This window comes from Suncus etruscus, chromosome 9 (genome assembly GCF_024139225.1).
Source record: "Suncus etruscus isolate mSunEtr1 chromosome 9, mSunEtr1.pri.cur, whole genome shotgun sequence".
Taxonomy (NCBI): domain Eukaryota; kingdom Metazoa; phylum Chordata; class Mammalia; order Eulipotyphla; family Soricidae; genus Suncus; species Suncus etruscus.
In genome coordinates, this window is record NC_064856.1 from 29949980 (window position 1) to 29962990 (window position 13011).

At 49.3% G+C, this 13011-nt stretch overlaps 1 protein-coding gene across 1 annotated transcript in view; it reads right to left on the reverse strand.

The window, feature by feature from the left end:
- Positions 1-12394, reverse strand: part of PTGIS (prostaglandin I2 synthase) — a 34604-nt gene extending 22210 nt beyond the window's left edge. Inside the window, exons 1-4 of the mRNA XM_049781334.1 lie at positions 12278-12394; positions 5178-5301; positions 3063-3241; positions 1056-1199 (exon numbers count right to left, since the gene is read on the reverse strand). Coding sequence (XP_049637291.1) covers positions 1056-1199; positions 3063-3241; positions 5178-5301; positions 12278-12354 — 524 coding nt within the window. The 5' untranslated portion in view covers positions 12355-12394. The remainder of the gene's footprint in view (positions 1-1055; positions 1200-3062; positions 3242-5177; positions 5302-12277) is intronic.
- Positions 12395-13011: the final 617 nt, after the last annotated feature.

Consider the following 13011-nt stretch of genomic DNA (forward strand, 5'->3'; position numbering starts at 1 on the left):
AAAAAGAAGAGCTTTCCTATACTACAGAGGATAGCAGGAAAGTATCTGAGGAGTGACCGCTGAGATGAGATCTAAATGAGGTGCAGTGTGAGGGGAAGCAAAGAGGTGTAGGGAACAGCATTCTTGGTCAAGGGAACAGACACTACAAGGAGTCTGAGGCATGGAGGAGGCTGGTGGGGCATGGGGCATGTTAGAGGGAAAAGAGGGGAAGAGTAGCAGGAGTGAGCCACTTTTGATCCATCACCTGGGAGACATAAGATCCTGCCAAGCTCTGGGGTCACTGCACAGCTCACCTATGCTAATTCTGTGATCAACAGCCACCAGCTACTTCCCCTGTCCCATGTCACCAGGGACATAGGAGGAGGAGCTCTGGACCCCAATTACCCCCCCACCCCCCCTCAAAGATAGGTCCAACACAGCCAGTGTCTCCAGAATCAGAAGCACTCACAACCCACTCGGAGTTGAGATGAGAAACAGATGTTTGGGCCCGGAGAGATAGCACAGCGGCTTTTGCCTTGCAAGCAGTTGATCCAGGACCAAAGGTGGTTGGTTTGAATCCCGGTGTCCCATATGGTCCCCTGTGCCTGCCAGGAGCTATTTCTGAGCAGACAGCCAGGAGTAACCCCTGAGCACCGCCAGGTGTAGCCCAAAAAACCAAAAAAAAAAAAAAAAGAAACAGATGTTTGGAGCAGTCAAGCATCCCAACTTGAATTGTGCACTGAACACTTAGGGTCACAGGTGCTGTCAAATTGCCCTAACTACTTAATAACGCTTCATATCATCTCTTCTTAGCAATACCACCTAGCAATGACACTGACTTAGCAACTCCAGTTTGCATCCAGAAGATCAAGGCTGTGTTGGTTCTGCTTCTCTCTAGATGACCCGTGAGATCCCATTTATGGTCTGTGCCCCATTTACAGCTTCTAGGCAGAGCCTGGGGAAACACTGAGGATACCCAAAGCAAAAGATCTTCTTGCAGTCTTTCCTTGGAGCACCCCAATCTGCTCGTGAATGGGGCACCAGGTCCTCAGACCTGGCTCCAGCAGTGAGCTCACCTGAGCAGGAAGCCGTAGCAGAACTCCAGGAGGCCCATCTCCTGCCAGCCACTGCCTGCTTCGGTGATGTCGCCCAGCAGAACTGTGCGAAGATTGGTGTACATGGCTTCTATGAGTGCCTGGAGCTCCTTATAGAGCAGCGTCCTGGACAGCAAACAGAAGTGTGGGTGCAACTTCCAAAGGGTCCACCCGCCCCGATGCAGCCCCAGTCCTGCCTGTTGCAGCCTGATCTTCACAATGAAGTCATTCCTATTACTACCCCAACACTCCTTCATCTTCCGGGTCTTCTTCATAGGAAAGAAGGAGTAATAGGGCAGAAGATATGGTTCTTGCCTAGCACACAGCTGACCCAGGTTTGATCCCTGTCACCCACTGCAGTCCCTGAGTCCTGCCTGGCATAATCCCTAAGCACAGAGCCAGGAATAAACCCTCAGCACTGGTAGGCTCACCCCCTAAATAATCTTCCCATGCCAGGGAAAGCAGTTATGATGGTTCATTCCACAGAGGTAAACGCCAGGTGGTTCTGGTTACCTGGCTAGTGACACTGCCAGCTTCCAAACCTGGGCTGACCAGCTCTGGAGTCTGAACCACAAGAAATGCCTCAGCTCAAGCCACAGGTTGTCACCTTTGTTCAGGAAATCTAAAGTTAGGAATCACCAGTTGCTCTGGTCTAAGACTGCTACTAGATAAGCAGGACCCCCAAGTAGCTGGACATGAGGAGTCTGGACATAGAAGGGGAGTCCACAGGGACATGCAAAGGAATCTTGTGTATTTGTCCCTGCCCTGAGACTTCATGATAGTCAGCATTGACCACAAGGGAGAAGGGATGATGAGAAGTCAAGGACTCCAAGGCTAAAGTGCCTGCAGCTGTGCAAATCCAGGGATCCTGTAGAACCAGTGTTCAATAGTGACCCCTGGGGGAAGGAAGTAGACACTGTATGCTCCAGGGTCCTAACACTACCAGCTATTGTTAGAGAAAGGATAGATGAATTCTTGAGTCAGCGTTAATCTCTTTAGACCAGGGTAATTCAAGCGAAGAAATCACCAGAGGACTCCCAAGCACTCCCAGGTAATGCAGAACTTTGGGATGTTCAGGTTGGGAAAAAAAATAGACTCAGGTGGGAGCATTTGTGAAGGGTAGGTACCTAGCACTTAGTAAAACGGGTCCAGCAGGACAGCAGGACAGACCTATTGCTCCCCTCAATTGCATTGCCTCAAAGGTACGGTGAGTTTGTGCAAAATGCCCAGAAACTCTCAGGGTGGATTCTGGAGGAAAGAGGGCTAACCTGGCCTCAGCTTTAGCTGGCCTGCAAAATCCAGCTTTCTAGAATGTTCCTGATCCCAGGAGACAGTGCTCTCCCTACAGCGGACACTCAGTCTTACTTCCTCGGTGTCTCTGACAGGGGAGGACAGGCTGCAGGGTCCAGCATCGATTTATATCAGCAGCAGACTGGGAAAGGGGGGAGTCACTTCACTTCCCTGAGCCTTAATTTCCTCCTCTGTAAGTGTCCTTTTGAGGTCAAAGCATGTGAGTTCAGACAGTGGCAATAGACAAAGTCCTCCAGCAAATGCTCACACAGCTTTGCCTCTTCCCAGAGAATGGCCTGGAAAGTCAGTGCTCAGAGCCTGGGAGTCCTGGCTTTAATTGGAGATGGGGCAGATGTGGGGGCTGTTATCTGCTGTTCCACAATGTGGTTACAAAAACCCTTGAGTCTGGCACAGTGGAGGGGTTCAAGACGATGAACCTCCCCAACTCACTCCCTTCACTTTACAGATGAGGAAAGGAGAAAGGCTTTGTCTGGGGTCACAGGTGAGAAAGGGGGAGGATCTGTCCCACTTATGCCACCCCCTCACACATCAGGGACTCCACCTCCACCCACTTCTCAGAGAACTCTTCGGGGTCCCTGCGCTTCTTTCCTTTCAGCAGAATGTCCTTCCTGGACACCTGAGGGAACAAAGACCAGCACATCCCTGACCCACGTCCCAGCCCCACCACCCATCACTCACGGCTTCAGCTTGGCCTTCTCCTCGCTTGGACTGTAATGCGGGAGCTTCACGTCAAAGATCCGATCCATGAGGTGCAGGGCATATGCGTGGAAGTCCAGTTTGGAGTGGGACTCCCACACCACTGAGTCATAGGAGTGGGGATCCAGGAGCACAGTCACATACTTGCCTCCCACTAGCACCTAGGGACCAGCAGAAACCACAGGAGGAGTGTCATGAGGGCCAAACAAAACTTGGCAGACCCTTCTCCCCTCAGGAGGCAGAGACTGACCTTTACCACTTTCTAGCAATAGAATGAGGCTGAGAGTGAGAGAGCTACCTGGGTCCAAGGCTATAACCCCAGCCAAGGCTGCCTTAGAAGATAGCATTCTGCACCAGTGGTTCTGGACCTCAGCAGCAAGACTCAGTTCATATGTGACAGCAGGGAATGTTGTTTGACTCAGGAATAGATGAAAGAGAGAAGTGAAGGAGGGAGAGTGAGTGAGGAAAGGACAGAGAAAGGGAGGGATGGTAGAATGGATGGAAATATGGGTAGATAGATTTGTAGATGGATGGGGGTGGAAGGTTGGTGGGATGGATGGACTATACTTCATTGGATAAGTATATGTGTGTATGGTTAGGTGGATGGGTGAATGGACAGATGATTGGGTGAGTGGAGGGGTAGACGGATGCTTAGTGGTGGGGTGTTTGGATGGATGAGTGGGTAGGTGGATGGATAGATAGATGGATAGATGGGCAAAGGTATGAATAGATGAGTGGGTGGGTGGGTTGGTTGTTGGATAGATGGATGATAACTGAATGGATAGAGGAATGGACAGATGAAAAGATGAGTGAATGTATGGATGGGAGTAGAGGGATGGGATAAAGAGATAATATTTTCAAGGAAAGTTGGGTAAATAATGGCTAGAAGGAAGGAGTGGAAAGATGATGGAATAAATGAATTTATCCACAGTGAGTTGTTGGGGGAAAGTTGGTGAAGGATAGTAGACAGATGTCAGGCAAATAGCAGTGGATGGGGCACCTACTTCCTTGGGAGACTAAGTGCTAAGGGACATGTGAGAAGGGGAGGACACAGCACAGAGCTGTGACCTTTCAGTCTACATTGGCAGGGGTTCTGCCCTGAAAAGTCTGTGGAAAGGCCCCAGTCCTGACTCTCTGCTGCCTTGAACTCACTCTCAGAGCATGGTCTGTGAGTTCTGCCACTCAAGCTCTCTTAGATAACAGTTCAATATTTAATGTGGAAATGCTGATAAACTGTCATGTGGGTGAGGATGTGAACACAGCAATGAACTTATGTATAACCAGAAAGAGCAGGGGTTGGCAACTAACTGGAGGTTGGATGGAGACTGAGATGTGCAATCAAGTTGGAGAGATGGACAACAGAAAGATAGGTGGACAATAAGGATACCTGCTGAAGGAACAATGTCATGTGACTGGAATTTGGGAATATGCCTAAAAGGTGGATGGATGGGTCATACTTGTTGCACCCCATCAGGAATACAGCCAGGGATAAGCCCTGAGTACCAAGTGTTACCCCAAACAAACACCAAAAAACAAATAGAATCAGTAAAGAACTGGATGTTGGGTGGGTAGTGGCAAATGAATGGGAAAATAAATAGAAGAATGGACGTTGGTAGAAATAGAAAATACAAATTCAATTTGAATAAATATCAGATATATGATGCCAGAATGGCGGGATAATCTGGGAAGACTGAGGGATTACTGACAGGTAAATGGCAGAACTGGTATTGGAAGACAACATACAAGTGTATTGATGGGAGTTTGGTAGAGAAGGACTATGTGAGTGATGCCAGCTGGGAGCTATTGATAGCAGGTGGGAGAGATGGGTGACATTGAACAGCTGCATGTGGGTTGAGTGGCTAGAGGTCAGGTGGATGGACAGACTACGTACTGGGTGGAGAGTGAATGATTCCAGATTTCAATTTTGAGTAGTGGTTTGGAGAACCCCAGTGGTGAATGGGAAACGAACACTGAACATGCAGAAACAGAGACATAAGCTGGGTCCCTATGAGGTTGGATGTTGAAGGAATCAGTAAACTCTAGGGACACGGGCCCTGCTGCCATCCCCTTCCTTCCCCAGAGATACAAGATACTCACAGTAAAGATGTCCCCGTGCTTCTCCTTCATCCTGGTGAGGAAACTGGCAGCATCCTTTCCAAACTCCAGGGCATGGCCCAGCCATGGCACCCTGCCCACATCCAGGGGAGGCTCGTTTGGCCACCTGCAGGGATCATAGTACATGGCATCACTTGATAGATTGGGAAGAGGGGAGGCTTCAGACATGTAGCCCCATCTAAAATGAGGGAGCTTCCTTGACACCTTTAAATTGGAACCAAAAGGCTGTGGAGAATCACATCGATCTTGGGAAGAAGAGTCTTCTGGGAGGAGGGAACAAGTGAGAACTCCTGGGTGGCATAGACAGAGTGCATGTAGCCTGTGGCCAAAGGACAGTGTGGGAAGCCAGAGGGAGGGGGAGGGAATGAAGGAAAAAGGAAAGGGAAAGAAAGGAAGGAGGAAAGAAAGAAGGAAAGGGAGGGGGGAAGAGGAGAAGTAAAGGGAAGGAAAGGAGGAAATTGAGAAGGGAGGGGAGGAGGAAGTGATGATGGAGGAAGGAAGGATGGAGGAAAGAAAGATAGGGAGGAAAGAAGAAGGGAAGGAAGGAATGAAGAAAGGAAGGAAGCAAAAGGGAAGGAAGAGAGAAAGGAGGAATGGAAGGAACAAAAAGGAAGGATGGAAGAAAGGAAGGAAGGAAAAAGGGAAAGAAGGAAGGAGTTGCTCTGAATTATATCATTTCCACTAAAGAAAATAAAGGAGAGTAACATGAAATAATAAGAGCCACTAGTTGAGAAGAGGCATCCTCAGGACTTCCCAGAGAAGGTGCTGTGTGATCAGCTGAGGGAGCACCTAGAGCAGAGCCTTTAGTCAGCTTATGCAGAGGCAGGAACACTTGTGCTGTCCCAGAGGAAGTGCTGGGAGGCAGGTAAAAATGGAGTTGACCCTGGGCCAGAGCCCAGCTCTTATGGAGCTTATGGAGCTCCAGGCTGGCCCTACGCTGGACAGTCCCCAATGTGGTTGTTAGAGGTTCTTCACCCCCGTAGCTTCCTCAGTCCCCATCAGCCACTCAGCAAGTACCAGTGTGCACTGCATCTCTCCTCTGACCTGCACATATTAAGCAAATACTGTGTGCCCCATTCTGAGAACAAGTCCCTAACCTGGTGGACCCTCATTCCATGGGAGGAGCCAGACTTCAGAGGCACCTAGTGGTGAAACTCACCCTGGACTCTCTGACTTGCACAACACATAGTGAAAAAGGTAGGCAGGATGGACGTGGGGCTGGCCGTGCGGTGTGTGAGGTAGGAACAGGCTGTTTGGGGAGGACATGTAGAAGGGCAGCCTGTGGTATGGACTCAGGAGAGAATTTTATTCTTAGATTCAGGAGTAACTGTAGTAATTGCGGTGTGGGCAGGAGCTGGGGTTGGAGGACAAGTCCTGATCTCCACCCCAAAACCCCCATAGGGCCTGGAAGCACCTCAAAAGCAGCGAGAGTGTCCATGGGGTGAGCCGGGGGACTGCAGACCCCACCTCAGGACTCTTTCTTTCCCCACTGTTGGTGGGCGTGGCTGACCCTCCCATATCCAGAGTTAGGCTCCCACTCTGGCTCTGACTTTCTCCTTTTGTCTGCATCTCTTGGGCACATTTCTGGAGACAGATGCCAACTTTCTCCAGTAGTAGTAAGGCCTGGCTCGGGGAGCCCTGACACAGTCATGATGGGGTGCTGGGAGGCAGAAGCTCTAGGTCCAGCCCCAGAGATATTTTCTGGAAAAGCATCAGGCCCTGCATGAGGCACCCTGTCTGGTTTTCAGTTTCCCCTCCCGCAAAATGGGGGTGTAGAAGTCCACTTGGAGTGCCTTGGGTCCCCAAACAGCAAGAGAATGGACTCTGCAACTGTCTCCTCTGAGTTAGAAACCTTGATCAAGCGAGAGAGAGAGAGAGAGAGAGAGAGAGAGAGAGAGAGAGAGAGAGAGAGAGAGAGAGAGAAAAGGAGGGAAGTGCAATTGTCTTGCAGCTGATAATGGTTCCACCTTCACTGTCCCCTGGATTCTCATGTGGCCTGTCCTGCCACCTTCTCAGGAAACAATCCCACATGCTTTTCAACTCCACCTTGAATAGAGCTTCCAGAGGACCCATAAGAGCTGGTGAAGCCAGGTTGGCCTGCTGCCCAGCTTCTCTTCCAGCAACTTCAATTCAAATCAGGGGCTTGGATTTCAGGAGGATTGAATTGGGAGAAACAGAAAAGGGGCTGTTTGCAGCCGTGAGCTCTGTGCACATCACTTAACCCTGTCTTTTCTGTGGCCCATTTAAGGGCTGTTTGCTAGGAACCTGGAGTGTCTCCAGAACCCACTGCCACGCCTCTCTGCGGCCTCCCACTGTGTAAAACAGCAGGTGGTCATCTTGCTCTAGATTTTGTTTTACTGTTTCTGTGATAAGCAGATCCAGAGAATAGTTCTTGAGGAATAATATAAGAAATAACACTGGGAATACCCATTAGATAAGAGGCTAAGATATATAAGGTACTGACAGAATTTAACAAGAAATAAAATCTAACCCCATCAAAAAATGGAAAGAAGAAATGAATAAACAATTCCTCAAAGAAGAAATACAAATGGCCAAAAGACACATGAAAAAATGCTTTACATCAGTAATCATTAGGGAGATGCAAATCAATAATCAAAACAATAAGGTATCATCTCGGGCCACAGAGACTGGCACACATTACAAAGAATAAGAACAAACCTAGTCATGAATCCATCATTTGTTCTGTCATGTATAAAGTAAGCTGGGCCACTGATAAAGTTTGTCAGTCACACCTTATGGCTGCCTGTGTTCCTCATTCACTGAGTGGCCTCCAGGTCCAGGGAGTTAAAAAGTCACATGTGGCACCTGAACAGGGGGATATGGTTGCCTCTCCCAAAATGATACTTCTTCTTAATATCTTTACTGTAACATTTTTAAATATCCCCATGGGTGAGTCTCTCCCACAAGCAGAAAAATATTTTGACACAGCTCAGTCATCCATGAGAAAAGTAAACCTATAAGTATAGCATAAAACCTTTAATGATCGGCAGCCAGGAACCTTGCTATTCCTAGGCAAAGGATATGGTCTCCAGTATTGTTAATAATCAAAGGAAGTAGAACTGTGGGAGCATGGCCATAAGAGGAGGCTCTCAGAATGCTGCCAAAGGAAGGAAGGAGAAGAACATTCTCCAATGACATGGCGAAGGGCTATGTCAATACATTCCTCTCTTGTGACTACTCCCCCCCCCCCCCCCGGGTTGTTCCCTGATTCCCTACCTACCTAATCTTCTGAGAATACTTTATTATTACCATATGTCATTTTATGCCAGGTGTCCTTGTTAATTGCTTGGGACAGTTTAGCTCAAGATGTTCCCAGCAAGATGATACCCGTCTGAACCTAGGCATGAGTCCATCCTTTGTTCTGTCATGTATAAAGCTGGGTCACTATTAAAGTTTGTCAGTCACACCATAGGTGGCTGTCTGTGTCCCTTATTCACTGGGTCACCTTCTGATTGCTGGAATTAAACTCCCACAGCATTCTCATTCAGTCTGGCAGGTGGTTGACAAACAGACCAGTGTACAGAGGAACTAGGCCTGAAACTGCTTGGGAGAAGGTTCTGGCTTTCACCTCCATCGCACTGACATCAGGCCCAGCTCCCCAGGCAGGCCACTTAACTCCTAAAGAAACCCAGATGTTGCTCTCACTTTTCTAGTAAAAAGCTCTTGCCAGGTTGCCAGAATTTCAATGTGGACTGAGATTAATGTGATTAAGAATGGTGTGGGGACTGGGGTAAGAGTGTAGGGAGTGAGCTGAAGTGTTACACCCCAGAATCATGTTTGAAACCCTCAGGCAGGAAAAGAGAAAGGTAATTGCCATTCTGTGTTGTGTGCCTTGGATGGTATGCAATTATGACACACACAATTCTCCCTTTTTGACTTTTGGGCCACACCCAACTATATTCAAGACTTACTCCTGGCTCTGTGCTCAGGGGTCACTCCTGGAGGGCTCAGAGGACAACAGGGTGCTGGGGATCAGACCCTGCATGCCAATAGCCCTACCCACTGTACTTTCACTCCGCTCTGGTTCCACTGATGATTCTTTGCATGTTAAATATCCAGACAAGGGGATGTACATATGAGAGGCTCTTAGACAATTCTCTGTATTTTTCTGTAAAGTCAAAACTTCATGATTAAAGTCAAGACATTTTAAGTCAAGACAGAATTGCAGACTAGGGGCCGAAGAGAGAGCATGGAGGTAAGGCCTTTGCCTTTCATGCAGAAGGTCATCAGTTTGAATCCCGGCATCCCATATGGTCCCCCGAGCCTGCCAGGAGTGATTTCTGAGCATAGAGCCAGGAGTAACCCCTGAGCACTGCCGGGTGTGAACCAAAAACAAAACAAAAAACCAGAATTGCAGACTAAACAATGTCAAAGCCTTTTCTTCAGCTAAGGAAATGTGCAATTTGGAACAGACTAACTGTGATAGATCTTATTGGTGTGGCCCTAAGGGGGACCACTGGCTGTTTTAAGCCTTTAAAGGAAGGGGAGAGGTCTGGGGGTATTTCCAGGGTTATCCAGGAGAAAGGAGCCTGATGGAAGGCTAGAGCAATAGCACAGTGGTAGGGCATTTGTCTTGCAGGCAGCTAACCCTGGACAGACCCTGGTTCAATTCCACACATCCCATATGGTCCCCTGAACCTTCCAGGAGTGATTTTTGAGTGCAGAAGAATCCTTGAGCACTGCTGGGTGTGCCCCCCCCCCCAAAAAAAAGAGGGGATAGGAGCATGATGGAGCTCTGGGTTATGTTTGTCTCCACCCAAGCATGTCTATGAAGCATCACCTCTGCCCCCCTTATCCCAGTGCTCTTTGCTGGCTCCTTTTTTTTTTTCCTTCTTTTTTTTTTTTTTTTGGTTTTTGGGTCACACCCGGCAGCGCTCAGGGGTTACTCCTGGCTCCATGCTCAGAAATCGCCCCTGGCAGGCGTGGGGGACCATATGGGATGCTAGGATTCGAACCACCGTCCTTCTGCGTCTAAGGCAAACAAACACCTTACCGCTGTGCTATCTCTCTGGCCCCATTTTTTTTTTTTTTTTTTTGGTTTTTGTTGCTGGCTCCTTCTTAAGATCCTCTGGCTTAGTTGCATTTCTTATTATCTCAACTCCACATGGTACTAAAAATCTCTAGGCAGTCCTCACAGTATGGTACCTGGATGGTTAAACAGTCATTCTTCCTGACAATGAACATTTCCAGCAGCCCAGACCTTTCAGCCAGGCCAACCATGGTCAAGTGGCTGGGCCTCTCTGAGCCTCAGTTTCCTTCTAGTGCACCTAACAGAAATGCCCCCTGTCTGGAGTGGAAGAATAAAATAAAATTGTCGGCCACCGTTGATTCTCTGTGACCCTCATATCCACACTGTTCCCCAGTGTTCATACACTGACCCTTAGACACTGCCCAAAATGAAGAAATCAGTGATGTTTTCTCAAGAGAAGCGAGCAGTCTGGAGTGAGAGCAAGAATGTTCAAAATTGGGAGTGTCTGTTCTGCTAGCTCAATGATGATTTTGACCAATTGTCCCCATTTTAAAGATGGAAAAATTGAGATTTGTTCAACTTGCAGATTTCTAGGTGCCTGGCATTTATACACACTGAGAAAATATTGCATCCAGCCCCCTAGAAATTTATGGTGGCTCCATCCACCCCAAAGAAAAGAAAAGACTAGCAGGAGCCGATGAAGTGGCCACAGGAAGGAGCAAAAACTCTGGAAACAACCTAAAAACCCATCAACAGTGACCAAAATAAAGAGGGAGAAAAACCTGCACTTATTCAGGCTAGAAACACTTCAGATATGAAGAAACAACATCTCCACCCCTGGGAGGCAGAAAGGGAGGGAGGGTGAGCCGGACAACCCTGGCAGGCAGGGGAAGTCTGAAAACATCCACAGCACCCCAAAAGCCTGGCATGCTGGGAGAAATCATTCCTTCACAAGACAACCTATTTATTATCTTGATATGTCCCTTCTCAGGCAAGCGAAGAAATACACAGTTTGTAAATGTTGCTTGGGGAAAAAGTGCCTTGAGTTTGAAAATATAATGAGCTTATTATTCGTAAGGCTGTTGTGTAGTCCGAAGTTTCCCGTAGTTCTGTCCTTCTGAGAATTAATTTCAAAAACAGCTGCGGAGCCTGAGAGGATGGACAGGACAGAAGAAGGCCATGTGGTACCTGGACTGAGTCCTGGAACATTAACGGAAAAACTGATGAAATGCAAATTAAGATCTGGAGTTTGCTTAATAGCGACAGACCAGCGTTGACGTCTTCGTTTTTGACAAATGCACCATGACGGTGTGAACTGTTAATAGCAAGTTGGTGAGGGCTAGCTTGGGATTCCATATGAATCTCTGCAACCTTTCAGAACATCAAAGCAGTCCACAATGAAAAGTGCTTACACACACACACACACACACACACACACACACACACACACACACACACACACACACACACACACACACAGGAAAGGTGGGGGAAAGTGAGGAAGGGCGGCGGGACGCTTTATCTATCATAAGACAAATATTTGTTCTGTTTCAAATGAATTCAGCTCTCCCTGTACAATTCAAATCCATTTAAAAAAATATTTGGTAAAAGAAAGGAATGGAGTTTTACTTTTTTTTCTCCTAAATAAATAGCACTTTCTAGGTGGATGCAGGAGAAAGCTCGGGGCTACAGGCCCAGACATTGGGTCTTGGTCACTCTTCGGAGGTGGGGAGAGTTTTAGGGGGACCTGTCCCAGCTTCATTTTCTCTCGTGGAAGATGGGTAATGATGGTCCCTCTGTGGGGTGCCCTGGAAGAGAGATTCCAGGAGGGCGTCTGTCCTCCCCGTCTCATCACTCCTGCATCCCGGGAATGCGTGACCCGACCCGCGTTAGTTTAGTGCTGGATTCAGGCAGCGGTTTCTCCAAGGAGGCCACACGCACCTTTAGGAGCCCGTGGACTCTCTTCTTTAGACCCTACCTCTCTTAGAGGCTCCTTTGCAGGTAGACGGGCAGGGGATGGGCATAGAGCATCTCTGCGAGGGCCCCAGGACGCTCTCCCTGGAAGGGGACCCCAAGGTTGGGGGACACTCACCGCGTGCGCCGGTAGCGCAGCAGAAGCACCAGTAGGAGCAGCGCGGCCAGAAGGCCGAGGACCATCGCCCAAGACATGGCAGCAGCAGAGCGGACAGCGGGCAGCGGGCAGCGGGTAGACGGGCTGCGGGTCCCGGTGCCGCCCCCGCCGGACGCCCTCCCTGTCCCCGCCCCGACGGCGCTGAGTTTTGGGGCGGGACGCGCCGAGACCCTCCGAGGCTCCTCCCAGATGGACGGACCCGCACCCAAGGGAGGGGAAATTGGGAGCGGAGGGAAGGAGAGCTGGAGCCCGAGGAGGAGTCGATGGATCCCAGTGAGGGAGAGGGGAAATGTGGGGGTCAGCACTTCCAACCTCCTCTGCCAGCCCAGGTCCCTCTTCACCCAGAGGCCGCACCGCACCCCTCTGCGTTCATCTCTTCTCTCGCACCAGGCTGGGAGGTTAGGTCACTGTTCCAGGGAAGGGGGACAGAGAGGGGTGGCTGACCCACACACAGTACTAGGAAGGGAATGGAGGCAAAGGCTTGATTTTTGTGATGCTGTGGGTGTCTGGCCTCGCAGTGAGAGCGCCCCTGGGTGCTGGCGAAGACCTGGGATTCCAGTGCAAAGACCTGACCTCACCCCAGGCTCGCTTCCATCAGCGCTCCCTGCCTACACCCACTGAGGCCAGTTCCTTATTAAGCGCAGGGTGGGGACTGCACTTCCCTTCTGAGGTGCTGGGTTCCAACAGTTGAGACA